The sequence below is a fragment of the Cajanus cajan genome, chromosome 6 (assembly GCF_000230855.2).
Source record: "Cajanus cajan strain Asha chromosome 6, NIPB_CcT2T_4, whole genome shotgun sequence".
NCBI lineage: Eukaryota > Viridiplantae > Streptophyta > Magnoliopsida > Fabales > Fabaceae > Cajanus > Cajanus cajan.
In genome coordinates, this window is record NC_138522.1 from 12,445,987 (window position 1) to 12,461,233 (window position 15,247).

The 15,247-nt window shown below is 29.1% G+C and overlaps 1 protein-coding gene across 4 annotated transcripts; it reads left to right on the forward strand.

The window, feature by feature from the left end:
- Nucleotides 1–497: 497 nt before the first annotated feature.
- LOC109809408 (pre-mRNA-splicing factor ATP-dependent RNA helicase DEAH1) lies at nt 498–7,073 on the forward strand. 4 transcript variants are annotated; one of them, XM_083076756.1, is made up of 16 exons: nt 498–652; nt 1,132–1,236; nt 1,359–1,486; nt 1,618–1,812; nt 1,928–1,999; nt 2,470–2,556; nt 3,075–3,108; nt 3,236–3,290; nt 4,778–4,837; nt 5,016–5,087; nt 5,467–5,530; nt 5,880–5,956; nt 6,404–6,497; nt 6,583–6,640; nt 6,872–6,929; nt 7,005–7,073. In XM_083076756.1, the coding sequence occupies exons 2-14, from the start codon at nt 1,137–1,139 to the stop codon at nt 6,595–6,597; spliced, it is 1,053 nt and encodes a 350-aa protein (XP_082932882.1). In that variant the 5' UTR covers nt 498–652; nt 1,132–1,136; the 3' UTR covers nt 6,598–6,640; nt 6,872–6,929; nt 7,005–7,073. The 4 variants fall into 4 exon arrangements, with proteins under 4 accessions (XP_082932882.1, XP_082932883.1, XP_082932884.1 ...); XM_083076757.1 differs by having other exon boundaries at nt 6,404–6,471; nt 7,005–7,028; XM_083076759.1 differs by lacking the exons at nt 498–652; nt 1,132–1,236 and having other exon boundaries at nt 1,570–1,812.
- The last annotated feature ends 8,174 nt before the right edge of the window (nt 7,074–15,247 follow it).

The window sequence follows — 15,247 nt, forward strand, 5'->3', positions numbered from 1 at the left end:
ATAAAAAATTATCTTATGTTTCTATATTTTCATTTTTACATTTTTTTTTATATAATGACTGAGGTATTTGATTCATTTGGATAGCCAAGATATATTCAATCTTGTTTGATTGGTGTGCTTCTAAAAATAATTATATAATTTTATTGATTTTGTCTCTTATCCATAATTATTTATATAACTAGTTTTCAACATATATTGTTTTAGTAATTCAAATGAGAGATTCACAAGAAAATAATAAAGAAAAAGGAAAAGAGAAATAAAATTATGAAGCTTGGACCAAGGAGGATTCCGATGAATTGTTACAATTGATAGTGGATGCTATAAAAGAAGATAAGATATTATAGAAAATTATTATTATTATTTATCTAGACATTATTATTATTTTTATATTATTTTTGTCTTTGACTCTTTTTAAATTTGAATGTATGATTTTTTGAAAGATCTTTTAAAATTTGAAAGATTTTTTTTAACTAAAAAACCTAATCCAATGCACCCCTAAAGTGATTACAAAAAGTGTATCTCCTTTATATTATTATATATTATATATTACTATAGATTATATGCGCCGTTCGCCGCCTTCGACCGCGACGCCTATTTCGAACCCTCCCTCTCGTGGTCTCTCTTCTTTCTCTCGTTGTCTCTGTCAGATCAGGTAAAGTTTTCTTCCTTTCATGGCTTCTCCTCTTCTTTTCAACGCACTCTATTCATCACTGTATTCGATTATGAAATTTCTATGTGATTCAGTGCCCTCTTATTTCTCTCTGCCTCAACTTTCATAATCCATTTCAGCATTCCTAGGTTTTGTTAGCTCTCAAACTATGTATGGTATGCAGAATGCTTACCTATATGCACAACACTAGCATTGAAAAGGAGTCTTAGTTTTTTTGTGTTTTTGTTTTTGGATAAAAGATGAAAAGATAAGTGCTAGGAGTTTTTGAAGTTGCAAATTAAGTGACTTGATAAAATAAGGGCTAAGTTCTATAAGGATGACCAGGGGAGGAGTTATACCTCCTTGTTAAACACAAAAAGAAAAAAGAAGAAGAGAAATTTAGTGACTTGTGTGACATTATTCTGAATCCTATTTATTTTGAAAAAACTTTGATGTATTGTATTTTATGTTAATTGATACAGTGACAATGGGGAGTCATGACAACCTAAAGACATGGGTATCGGATAAGTTGATGTCACTACTGGGGTATTCTCAGCCCACGGTAGTGCAGTACATGATTGGACTATGTAAGTCGTCTAATATCATTTTTCTCACCTTGAAATATCTTCAATAGTCAATATGGAAATCATTCATTCCAATGTTGGGTTTCATGAGCCATATTTTGTTAATCTCTTTTTTGGTGTTGCAGCCAAGCAAGCTACTTCACCAGCTGATTTGGCGGGCAAACTAGTGGAGTTTGGGATCTCGTCAACAGACACTCGTTCGTTTGCAGAAGAAATTTTCTCAAGAGTTCCTCGTAAATCAACGGGTTTAAATGTGAGGTTTTTGGGAGTGAAAATTTGCTTCTATCTTTGAACTTTGGAGTTTTAAATTAATCTAGCCAATCCTTTCCCCTGTAGAAATATCTAATGTCTGCTGGCTATTGATACTCTTGTTATCTATATCAGCAATATCAGAAACAAGAGAGAGAAGCTGCAATGTTGGCCAGGAAGCAGAAGACTTACACTATTTTGAAGGATGATGACAATAGTGACGATGCCTATGTAGATAAATATTCAATAACTACTTCTTCTTCATCTAGAAAGGTTGACAACCATGAAAAACGATTCAGGAAGAAAAGTGAAGTTCAAGATGATGATGAGGCAAAGTGCTCATAGGCTATTAGTTTCATTTTTATGTTTCTTGCTCATTGTAAGCTGCTAATCAATGGTTCTTTTAACAGCAATTCACTTGTTTTGTCCAAATGTAATCCTGCAGGAAGTTTCGAGAAAGGAAAGGGATAGACAAGTTAAGAGAAGAACATCCCCTTATGAAGAGAATGATTCAGAGGTACTCTTACCCCCCCACCCGCTTAATGTCTAGAATCTAGATGTGCTTATACATGACAAATTTTGTAAATGATAATGAAACTCCTGCTGCAATATCCATATGTTTTTACTGCGCTGTCAGCTACAGTTTGTTTTTCCCATGGCACATTTCAGTGAACATATTCAACTCTATGAATCATTGAGTTTCTGGGTTTGTTTGTTGAGTATCTCTTGCTGAGTACTATTTAGATTCATAAGTGCCTTGGTGGTACTGAGCTATTTTTTCCTGTCTTAAATATAATGTTTGCAAATGAGAACTAGATTTTGAGCAGTCCAATTTTTGTTGATCATGTCAACGAGTTGATTTGTTGAAAAATCGTCCTTTGCATATATGATGTTCTATTACATCCGTTTGTAAATGCATTATTTAATTTTGTTGTTATTATTATTTGTCTCTTGTCTTGATGTGATTGCTTGTTTATTTGCAAACAGTCGGAAGAAGAAAGATTGAAAGATCAAAGAGAGAAGGAGGAATTAGAGCAGCATTTGAGAGAAAGAGATGCAGCAGGGACACGGAAGGTACTTGTCAATGTTCAAACGATTTGGTCAGGTGTACTTGGTTATTATTCTTTTAACTATTGTTATTATTATTGGTTAATACCAGTACTTTAGGGTGTTAGTTAGTGGCTACATAAATGCTTTTTTATGGGTAAAAGAATATTTATTGGAAAGAATGAGGAAAATTGTGATGAAGATGGTTATAAAATGTGCGAAGATATATGCCAGTTATCTTTGTTTAGGGCTGACTTAGATACTAACTGTATCTGAGTGCACAAGATTTTCTGGACTTTGCTCTTATCAGCCATAAATGCATGTGGAATCATACTTATTGCTCATAACATTATGAACTTGTCTAGTTGTCCTTTTAAAGCTTGTTAGATTTTTTAATATAATTGAAGAATATAATGATGCTTATATTAGTAGCACATTTACCAAGTTAAATGCTTACATGGGTAATATACTTTTTTTTTTTTTTTTAATGTTTTATCTTCCCTGCTGTTTCCTTCTAATTGTTTGAATTGCTTCTTGATTGCCAGTTGACTGAACCAAAATTAACACGAAAGGAGGAAGGTACGTCAATGGATTGTTAAACTTATAAACATGTATAGATGTAAGTATCCGTGTAGTTTCATGCATGTTTTATGCCTTAAATCTATTTGTTGGTTTTACAATCTTGGTTCAATCTGTCTTCTAACAGAAGAGGCAATTCGAAGATCTAATGCTGCAGAGCTGGATGATATTCAAACTTTGAGGTTTGTTATTACATTTGTGTGTGTTGGATAAGGGAATATTCTTATACATGATAAGTAACCTTAAGATTTGTTGTTTGTTGAGTAGTAGTTAATATAAGGTTCGGAAAAAAAAGTTTGTCTTTTAGAATCCTTGAGTGGTGGACAATTTATAAGCATGTAGACTGATGATTTAAGAATCTGGTTAGTGTCTGATGCTAAAAAGGCAATAAGCAGAAAACATAGCAAAAGCATTTTTTCTGAAATGTATGATTAGCTTAACATTTAACTGCTAAAGTTTAGATTATATATAGGACATCTAGCAATTTTAAAATTTAATTTTTTTAAAATATACATTCAGATGAACATGCCACATTATACAATTTCCGTGTCCAAGTTATAATATCACAAAAAAAAAAAAAAATCCTTTTTAACAATAAATATAACAATAAAAAATTACAGGAAGTATGATCCATAAATTGTCAGATATGTGTTAGACACTGATATTTTTGCATTTTCAGAATATCTGGGCTTGATTGATGCCAGCATGTTATGAGGTTATAACTGGTCGTTTTCTTGCTAAACTCCTCTGATGAGTTTAGAAATTGAAAGTACTGAATTGAGTAGTGGTACTATTTAATATGTTGATTCTAATTTCTAGCAGTAGGTGCAGAGTTTGAGACCTAATATGGTATTGTCTCCTGATATAAGGGGAACTGATTATTTCCAAACATCTCCCATAACAGACATACAAGGTGGACAATGTGAAAAGGTGTTATGTGGTCTATGAGCTTGTAACATGTCATTAATATTAATTTTATTAGCACCACTTTCAAACTGTTACAATTCAGAGAGAAAAGAGAAGTGGAAAGTGGAAACTGAGAGAAAATGAATATTACTGGTTTATCAATTAGCTCTATCCAATGTATGTTTAGGATTGGAAGAATGGTTTGCTTTGAAAACACCCTAGAAGAAACAAGAGACCAAATAATAAATTCAAATGTGTTGATTGGAGCAAATAAAGTGTTATAGGTAGTTGCTCCATATGGTATTTCATGGTGTCTTTGTCTTAGAAGGAATGCATCTTTAAAGGAAAACCATTTATCTCTAAACTTTCTTTGTTTGGGATTTGTTTGATTCCTTGGTTGCTCTTTGGTGCTTAACACATGGCTTTGTTAAGGGAATTTTGTGCCTTAAATATGCACAAGGGATTAGAGTGCTATCTTTTATAATTGAATGGAAGATATTGAGTAAAATGGATATGGCAAGACTAAATAAAACTTTAGGAGAAACAATGGAAAATGACTTTAGTCTAAATGGACTATTGAAATTTTGGTTTTTGATATTGCCTGATGGTGTCAGTTGCAAGGTAATCACATGTAATGAGATAAGGCTTGGTTATTTTTTATTCTTGTCTTATTTAAGGTCAAATTGCTGTTTATTGCTTATGTAATGGCTTAAAGTTGAACACAGTATGCCATGTCAGTTATAGTCCCACCCTTTTTTTGCAGAAAGGTTTCAAGGCAAGAATACTTGAAGAAAAGGGAGGAAAATAAATTAGAAGAACTAAGGTATGATACAACTTTATTTTTTTTTGTTTTCTCAAAGTTCTTTGTTTGATCTGATTTTTTGTCAATGAACATATTATAGTTTGATTTGATTACTATGCTGTTTGGTATGCTATTATATGTATACATATCTGTTCCTTAATTTATTGCTGAATTTAATAATTTATTGTGGTTACTGCAGAGATGATATAGAAGATGAGCAATATCTATTGGAAGGTGTAAAGCTTTCAGAAGTAAAATATCGTGAACTGAGGTAATCTATCTGTTCACTTATTTCTTGAGTTCCCCTTATTCAATTTGCCTTTTGTTACCATATGAGACATTTATTTATTTATTTTTTTATTAGTGACTGAATTATGTGAAGGAAATGCTACGCCCAACTTTGGTCACCACCACAGTCCTTGTATAGTAGCTTTTAAACTAAAGTCAAGCTGCTGATTTAGTTTTTTATTATTTTGTCTTGTTCAATCTGTTTGTTTTAGGAGAATATTTGTGAATTCTGTATTTGCGCATGGGAACTATAACCCTTCTATCATTATGCTATGTGTGGAGCCCCAATCACAAATATTGAAGATGTAGCTTCTGTTTCTTTAGCCAGGAAAAGTTTTATTTGTTTTGTTTATATCCCGCAGGTACAAGAAAGAGATATATGAACTTGTGAAGAAGCGGTCTGAGGAGGCTGACAATGTAAATGAGGTATGGTAATCGATAAGTTTGTATTCCATGAGTGTGAAATCCTAATTGGTTTATGTATCAATTGTTAATTATTGTCAAAATAAATTTTTTTATTTGTTAAGTTAAGCTGCTTGCCAGTTATTTCTTCCTTTTCTTTCTATTGATGATTACTAATTTATTGCCAAGACTTGAACTGTATAATGCAATCCTTCTTAGTTGCAATGGAAATTAGAGTAAAGATCTTTTATCTGACAGTATTTAATACATTAGGGATCTGGGCACTGACAAAGGGATTTGAGCATTGATAAGTTAAATTGATAGATCTATATATTTCTTATTCAATCTCTTACACATTCTCCTGAAATTGCAGTATAGAATGCCAGAAGCTTATGATCAGGAAGGTGTTAATCAGGAGAAGAGATTTTCTGTGGCTATGCAGCGTTACAGGTGTTTTCACTTAATACATGATCTCCACTAGTTGTAAAAATATAAAAAGGAAAAGAAACTGGAATCACTATTAGAGTATAGGATTTTCTCTTCTTTTCTATATTGATGTATTTTACTTTTTCCCTGTAACTGTTTTAAGTTATAACTGAAAGTGACACCTTTATTTATCTTATCATGTAAGCTAGGTTTGTGTATCTTATTTTACACTCTTCTGCAACTTTATATAGTTGCTCTCTCCTTATATTTCATTCATAACAGAATATAATCAATAATATTTTCTTGTATTCTCTCTGAAATTTCTCTGATAATCGCATATACACTATTAGTCTATTCTCATAATACCAGTTATCTAGTATTTCCTCAAAATTTTATCTTGTGATTGTGTTGTGCATAAATTTCCAAAAGCACTTTTACTTAGTCAAAATCTTTTGTTTTGTTTATTCATAGAGATCCAAATGCTGAAGAAAAGATGAATCCATTTGCTGAACAAGAGGCCTGGGAGGAACATCAAATTTGTACACACTTTTATATTATTATACTTGTATAAAATCTCTCATTGTTAAGAAAGAAGTTCATATTCTTTATTTGTAATGGTATATTTCTGGATTCTGAATAATATCTTTCAGGAAAGGCAACGCTGAAGTATGGTTCAAAAAATAAAAAACAAGTCTCTGATGATTATCAGTAAGTTTGTTCATCTAGAAACAACTGTTACTCAATGTTATGCATTGTAATCTGATTTTTTTACCTGATTATATGGCGTTAAAGTCTTGCTTATTGGATGGCATTTCACTATGCAAGTCTTAAGTTTGTATAATTTTATTCCTTAGATATAGTATAGGGTGTGATTCATCACCGCTATTTCTTTGAGTATACAGATAACTGATTTTAGGCTTGCTCACAATTTTTGTTTAGGTATGTTTTTGAGGACCAAATTGATTTTATCAAGGCATCAGTAATGGATGGCGACAAGGTATGTGGATGATTCAGCTTGACTGATGGGTTTTTATGGTGCTATTCTTCTGTTTGAGACAGTTTTTCTTTGCAGTTTGATTATGAAGAGATGGAAGATTCACTTGAAAAGTCCAGAGCAAAGCCAGCTTTGGAGGAACTACAGGTAGCATTTCAATATTTCACAAATGGCTTTATTAGTTCCTACTTCCCAGCACAGGTTGACGGGCACTAAATTGTGTTTAGAAAATCTTTTAATTGTGTCACTAAACCATATTCTTCTGTTATTAAAAGAAAATGAAACATATTCTTCTAGTTTTAATTAATGATTGAGGCTACAAAAAATACAAGTGAAAGACTAAGATGCTGTTACACATTATTAGATGGCAACTGGAAAAATAAACTTGAGTCTGATATATATTAGTTTGGTATTGTTTGTTGCTGATGACATCTGTTGTTTTAATGGACTGTGTGTACTCCTTTTTCAGAGAAATTTTAAAAGAAATTCTAACAACTCAACCTGGTGTACACAGTCCATTAAAACAACAGATGTCATCAGATGATGACATCTGTTGTTTTAATAGACTGTTTGTACTCCATTTTCAGGAAATTTTATAAGAATCAATCAATTTTATGTTGCATGAATGTGCATTAAGACTTATGAAGTTGGGACTGTTACGCTCTAGTAAAAGATACCCAATTGTTTCTCATTTCATTTTTTGTTCTCTTTGTTTACCTCTCATAGGTTCTTCCTAGATGGGTTGTATACCATGAACTAGTACTCACAACCAAGGAATATATGAGACAGGTATTCCTAACTGTTAACTAAGTCAAATTTTTCATGACTTCTTGCAATGGATATCGGTCAATAGCTAAAATTGCATACTCAAATTGCAGGTGACAGAATTAAAGCCAGAGTGGTTGGTGGAAATTGCCCCCCACTATTACCAGCTTCAGGATGTTGAAGACTGTATGCTCTCTCTCCCTCTCTTAAATTGGCATTATATTTTTTTGCAAAGAGCCAACCGTTAAATTATAATATTTGAAATTTAACAGTTGCATTTCATTTTTCATTCCGCCTATTGATGGGAATTTTTTTTTTCTTCTCTTTGGTTTAAGGAATTTGATGGCTATAATTATAAATCCTTTGACAACATCTTACTGATCCTTCTGCTCACTTGATAGAATTCAGAGAAAAGTAAAACAGATTAATAGGAGAACATTGTTGTAGGATTTGTTATTCTTTTGACTTACCTATCTTGTGTAACTTAATAATGGATAGTTAATTAAATAATTGTTATACATCCCTTTCATAATTAGTCCGCTTGTAAGCGTTATTGTTATACCATGAGTTATCTATGGAACATGTAAAATCAGTAAATTCAAATTTAACTCAATAAGTGGAAAAAAGTGCAGTTGTCATGAACTTCTCAAGCGAGCTATCGGAAGACATTTTGGTGAAGCTGCAAATAGCATATTAATCAACTTCCAATTTGTTAATTGTTGTAACAAGAATATTTTGTTGATTTATGGCATGAACTTCAGATTAGATTATAGTTAGAACTTCAATTCTATTGATCTAATGAGTTGTTGAATTGAATTTTGTGGCAGCATCTTCGAAGAAATTGCCACGTGGACCAGGACGTGCTCAAGAGGATAGATAGCTGACACATCTTTATATATGCTTTGGCTGGTAAAAAAATAATGTACTGTAAATAATTTATAACTGTATATTTAGAGTATAGCATCCTATATCCTTACCTGTTGAAGTAACTTTCGCAGTTGCAGTTGCATGTGCATCCTTTGGTTGAGTGTTGATTTCACTTACCAACAAATTTTGTCATGTAGATATCAGTCTCATTCTTTTGTAATAAGTGACATCTAATTCAATTTTATTAGCACTGCTAGTTTAGTATTGTAAAAAATTTTTAGTGCAGTGCTTTAATGTAGAAAATATTCAGAGCAACTTGTATTTACTGCTCATGGTTGTACAGATTCATTGAATCTGGCATATGCCATTCAATAATCTCTTAAATTCGGTTTTTGGTATCTCAAATTTAAATTGTTTTGTTAATTTCTATAATTTTGAAAGGTCTATATATATATATATATTATTTTATTTTTCTTTTAAAAAAAATACTACTCTATTACTAATCTTGTATTTTTACCATTAAAGAGCTAAAAAATTATAGAGTAAATAAAGATAAATTGAGATATTTCCATTCTTCTTCCAAAGTTAAGAGAGTGCGTTATTTATAATCGATAGCTACAGGTAGTCCTACAATTATTATCATCTAATATTTAGGGAGTTTGAAAATATAAACGGAATACATGATAATAATAACAATAATAATAATAATAATAATAATAATAATTTTTAGATTTAAGTCATAGATACAAGATAATTTGACGAGCATATAAAAAAAAAAGGACATAGAAGAGACAATTTGAGCGGGAATTTAGTTGTTTAGGACTCATGTTTCATTTTGAATATTGCCTAAATGATCCTTAAAAATGACGTGTGTCACAAAAATAATATGGAGTATGTTTGCAATTTTCCTAGTCTAAAGACGTCAAAATGAATTATTCGTAAGAATGACATGAAACATTTTTCTTGCATCAAAATTTAACATGTTTAGTTAAATATTTTATTTACTTAAAATACTAACTATCAACATTACAATTGGTTATTATTTCAAATGAGTAACATAAAAGTATTTAAACTAAATTAAAAGTCATTAATTCAAGTACTTTGACATGTGTATTCTTTAATCAATAATTAAGTTTAATCTTCATCTTGAACATATAATTATGCTTCTTTATTAAGCAATTATTTTTTAAAATAATATATCAAAATATTTTTTTTACTGAAATTCTTATAAATCATCGTAAGTAGTGTTTTTCTTTTAAAAACAATTATACATACCCTTTGTGTATATTAAATTATTTATATTAAAAAATATTGTAAATAATTCGTAAGTAATGTTTTTCTTTAAAAATTAAAATACACGGATAACTTTTTGACCATTTTTGATAAATTATAATCTAAATATTAAAAGATAAAGTTAAAACAAATAATGAAGGTATTATCACAATTTTGGTAAGTTATTCAGTCTAGTTATTTTTTCTTTAAAAAATCACCTTTCCGTTATTATTATATATCAAAAAAAAGTTCTTTAATTTATAACTTTTCTCTAACTTACAAATATATTAATATTTCATAAATTTGCCTACTATCATAACTAAGAAATATATATAAAAAAAATATTATTCTTGCAAATTTACTATTTGCTTAACAAAAAAAAAATGTGTTAATTGAACCCATGACTGAGGATGGTAGGAAGAAAGAAAAGTCAAAGAAGTGTGTGCAAGTATATTATTTCCATAACACGAAAAGAAAAAAAAAATAGAGTAAAAGAGATGTGTGGGAGAATTTTTGTAAAAGAGTAGTTCAAATTCTTAACAAACAGTATTGAATGAAAGTCTAAACGAGAACTTGTTAAAGAATATTACGAATGACTACGTTATTACAAACCTAATCGTCGTGCTTCGGTTGTTTCTCCGGCTGTTCTTCCTGCCGCTTCCGCTTACGGTCTTCGATTGAGCCCGTCGCTCCGGTAGTGGAGTCCGCCTTAACGGTGGTTGAGTCCGCCTTAACGGTGGTTGAGCCCGTTGCAACAGTGGTGAAGCCCGTCGCAACAGTGGTTGAGCCTATCACTCCCATGTTTCCCCACATGTAGTAATCCGGGATTTTGATAGCCTTGGGCATCTTGATTTCCACGTCGGGGTAACCGTCGAGCAGATCCCGGCCGTATTGTTCGATGGTGGTACCCTCTAATTCCTCCGGCAAAACCTCCCGCCCAATGAGTAACTGGATTTGCTCCAGTGTGAGTGGCGGCCGCGCTTGGCTGCCAGAAGTGACTGAAGGATTTGATATTTCGAATGAACTGACCAAAACCTGTTCTAAATGATTAAAAAATTCATTTAAATAATAAAATATTAAATTAAATAATTATTTTATAATAAATTTATTATAAATATTAATATTTTAATTATTCGGAGACATTCGGAATTTACATAGGAGGGTATAGTACTCCTCTTTTTTAAAACTATATTCGGAATTTACATTGGAGGATATAGTACTCCTCTTTTTTTAAACTATATTTGTTTTCAATTTTGAAATATGATTGTAATTCTGTGAATCTTTTTTTTTAACATATTCAAGAATTGAATTTTTTTTTATTAAATTCACTTATATGAAAATTATTAAATATAAAAAATATAATAAAAATTACATAAAAATAAGTATAAAAAAAAGTAACTAAAAAGTTTTATAAAAAAAATTAATTTGTTGTTATTTTCTAATTGTTCATAGGGATATATTTCATACATGTTTCACTATATTTATAATCTTTTTAAATTCAAATATTAATTAAATTTATAATTTTTATATGGACGAATTTAGTTTCACAAGTTTTACGTCTTAAAAAAACAATAAAAATTGATTATTGTTTAAAAAGATCAAATCAATTAAAATATTAAAAAATAAGACACCGAAAAAAATATTTTAATAAATAAAGAATCAACAAAAATACAATTTAGTATTTTTTTTTTTGTAAATCAATGTATCTATTTGTTAAAAGGACTAATTCTTTACGGTATTGAATTTGATTTAACTACTATTAGCAAATAAAAATAAAAAAGATAAAATAATTTATGTACCGATTGTGTAAAATAATTTTACACTATCCAATCTTAGGTCATTTGTGATAAATTATTAACTTTTATGATAAATTGATAAATAAAAAAAATAAAATTAATTTCAATGGTAAAAATAGATTTGTTGATGGTATAAAATATTTTACATTTTCGGTGTATGATAGTATGATCATTAAACTCAAATAAAAAAAATACAAATTGAAAGAACGAACACTGTTTTTAGTAAAATAAAAAGTAATTAAATTATAAGTAAATTATACTTTTCTTTCTCAAAGATGTAAAAAATACTGGGATCGTTCTTTGCTTTGATTAGAATCTTATAGTCTTCGTTATAATTCATATTTATTAAAAAAAACAGGCTTAAATATATTTTTGTCCCTCAAATTTATAATAAGTTTATTTTTGATCCCTCAAATTTAAAATTGTTGTTTTTAATTCCTATAATTTCAAAAAAAAAATCTTATTTTAGTCCTTATATTCAAATTTTGTTAAGAATTTTATCAAATATTATTGTATAAAATCTACCTATTAGTGTCCTTATTAGTAAAAATATCATATTAAATCTGGTTGATATTGCAAAATTGTCTTAATTAGTCACTTTTAAATATGTTATTGATAACCTAAGCAACTAAAACAAGATTTTTTAAAATTATAGGAACTAAAAACAACAGTTTTAAATTTGAGGGACCAAAAACAAATTTGTCTTAAATTTGAGAAACTAAAAACATATTTAAGCCAAAAAAAATAACATGTAGGCTAATATTTGAACATTTATAACACACATGATAAATCTTATTTTATATAGTTAAAGTTTAAGTTTTTGAATTATATAGATTATACTATAATTAAAATTCATAAATATTTTTCAACATATAAATTGTATTTTAAATTTATATTAAAATACAGATTATTTTTAATTAATAATATTTATTAAAAAAACTAAAATTTAATTTAAAAGTAGAAATGAAAAAGATAAATTGAAAGGAATAAGAAACTTACATAATGTTTGGTTAGGGGATAATGGAGAGGAGAGAGAGATTATTAAAAAAAATCTTGTTTGGTTTAATTTTGAGTAGGGGAGCAAAATTCTTCCTCATCTAATTTTCACTCTCATCCAATATTAGGAGAATTTGGATGGAAGAAGAGAAATTTTAAAATATCTTTAATATAATATTCAAAATATTTTTACTTATGTTATAAAATTTAAAATTATGAGGTTATAAAAAAAAATTATTTTTTAAAATCTTTTTTCTCCTATTGTGAACTAAACAAGAAAAAAGTTATCTCATTTTTTCTCTTCTTCTCTTGGTCAAACAAAATTTTTAACTCCCCATTCCACTCCTTTGAACCAAATGGTTCTTTATAATAAAAATTCTTAAAAATTCTCATATATAATATTCTTTCTAATCTTATTGTAAGACACATTTTAAAAAGAATTAGTGATCTTTTTTATAGAAGACTTTACAATTCCTCTATAAAACATTAATTTTATAGAGATGTTAGGAACATATTCTCTAATTAGTTTAAATTTATAAAAAAAAAATACAAAAGTTGATGTGTCTTACATCCTATTTAATGAATCTTTATCCTAATTTTATGATTTTCAATAAATTTTAATCAATAAGAGAGAATATATTAGAAGGAGTGTAAAGAGAGTGTATTATTAGCGATCCTCCTAATTTTGGTTTTTATCTTTTGTCCCTATTAAAGATTATGAAAATATATAACTTTTGTTATTGGATAAATGAGAACAAAATTTGAGAAATAAAGGTTATTTCTCCTACCTTTTAAACTTTGTAATTGTCATTTATGAAATTTATTGCCATTGGTGCATAAGCTTTGATGTAAAGTAATATTTTCACCCCTCTCATGAAAAATTATTAATAAATGAGAAGAGTAAAATTAGTATATCATGATTTTGTTTTATAAATCTAGTAAAATCAACTAACATAACTACTCGTATTAATTTGTGTGATTTGAATAGAAGTGTCTTTTAATAAAGACTTGAGGGATTACTCTCTAAAAATATTTTTTTTCAAAATAATCAATTTAATCTATAATAGTATATAAAGATAATTCATCATTTTCACATACACAAATTTTAAGATATTTTTTCCCTTTATTTGTTATGGTAGATATACAATTCTTTTTTTTAGAGGAGGATAAATCAGTAATTTCACTTTATTAATTTAAATAAAAATATTATTCTCTAAAAATAAATTGCATCATATTTATTTTGTAACTTTCACATCTCACAACATTAACAAAGTACTGAGTGCATTTTTTTTGTTAGTTTGTTTATATAAAGGATTATACCACCTTATATATATATATATATATATATATATATATATATATATATATATATATATATATATATATGATTCAAATATACACATACAAAGGTTTATTAGGTACACTTGAAGCATTGTTTGACTAAAAAAAAAATACACTCAGTCAAGAAAAATATATATCACAAATGCTATATGATAATGACAATTCCAAACACCCATGACTAGATTAGCCATGGACCAGAACAGACCAACCAATTAATATAACCAGCAACATAACCCATAGTTAAAACTAGAACTACAAACCAACAACTCTATCAAGCCAAAACCATAATAGCAACACCAAAACTAGAGATGTGTAGCAGCCAACTAGTTCCCAACCTAATAAACAAGGACTAAGAGTAGTCCATTCAGACTCTAAACAACCCAAACTAGAACTAAACCAACAAAACATCCAGTCAAGCCAAAAATTGCAATAGAAATCATGTTGCAAACCATGCAACCAAATATTATAAACCAACAAAGAAACCACCCAAACTAGAAATTGCAGTAGAAATTATGCTACAAACCATGCAGCCAAAGACCGTGAACCAACAAAACAACCATTCTAACTAGAAACTATAGTAGAATCATGATATGAACCATGCAACCAAAGAGTATGAACCAACAAAATAGCCACCAATACCAAAAATTGCAGCAGAATCATGCTATAGATCATGTAGATAAAGATACCACACATATTATATAATGATGTATGCACATTAATTACTTACATGTGTTTCAGGAGTGAAATAACTAGTTAATTCTTCAGGGATCCTTCCTTCCTTCATTATCATGTAGGCCTTAAAAGCTTATTCTAAATTATTGTGTTTCTCTTGCCATTGGTTTGAAGATGGAAAGACAACACCAGATGAAGAAGACCTCAAGCTAGAAACACGAAGTCTTGTATTCCTAAATATATTAGAAGGAACAACACCTAATCCCATGCATTGTACTCTCCTAGAGTGCTTTGGGCCTAACACTCTACCAACAACATCTAGAAGAGAAACTTCAGATTCATCAACTGTGCTGAATCAAACCTACTTCTATTTGTTCCTATAAACATGTAATAAAATCATATATAAAAAAGTTCTAAGATTAAACACAATCCTTGAAATCAATGTTTCCAAAGAAAAATTTACCACTATAGTCTTTGTTGCATCATTTACAAATGATCCATCTTTCATTTTATGAGTTTCAATATATAATTGTCCACGTCTTGGTACCTTCCCTATTTTTAGCAGCTAAGATAAATAAAGAGTGAGTAAATATTGAAAATTTTTAAAATAGT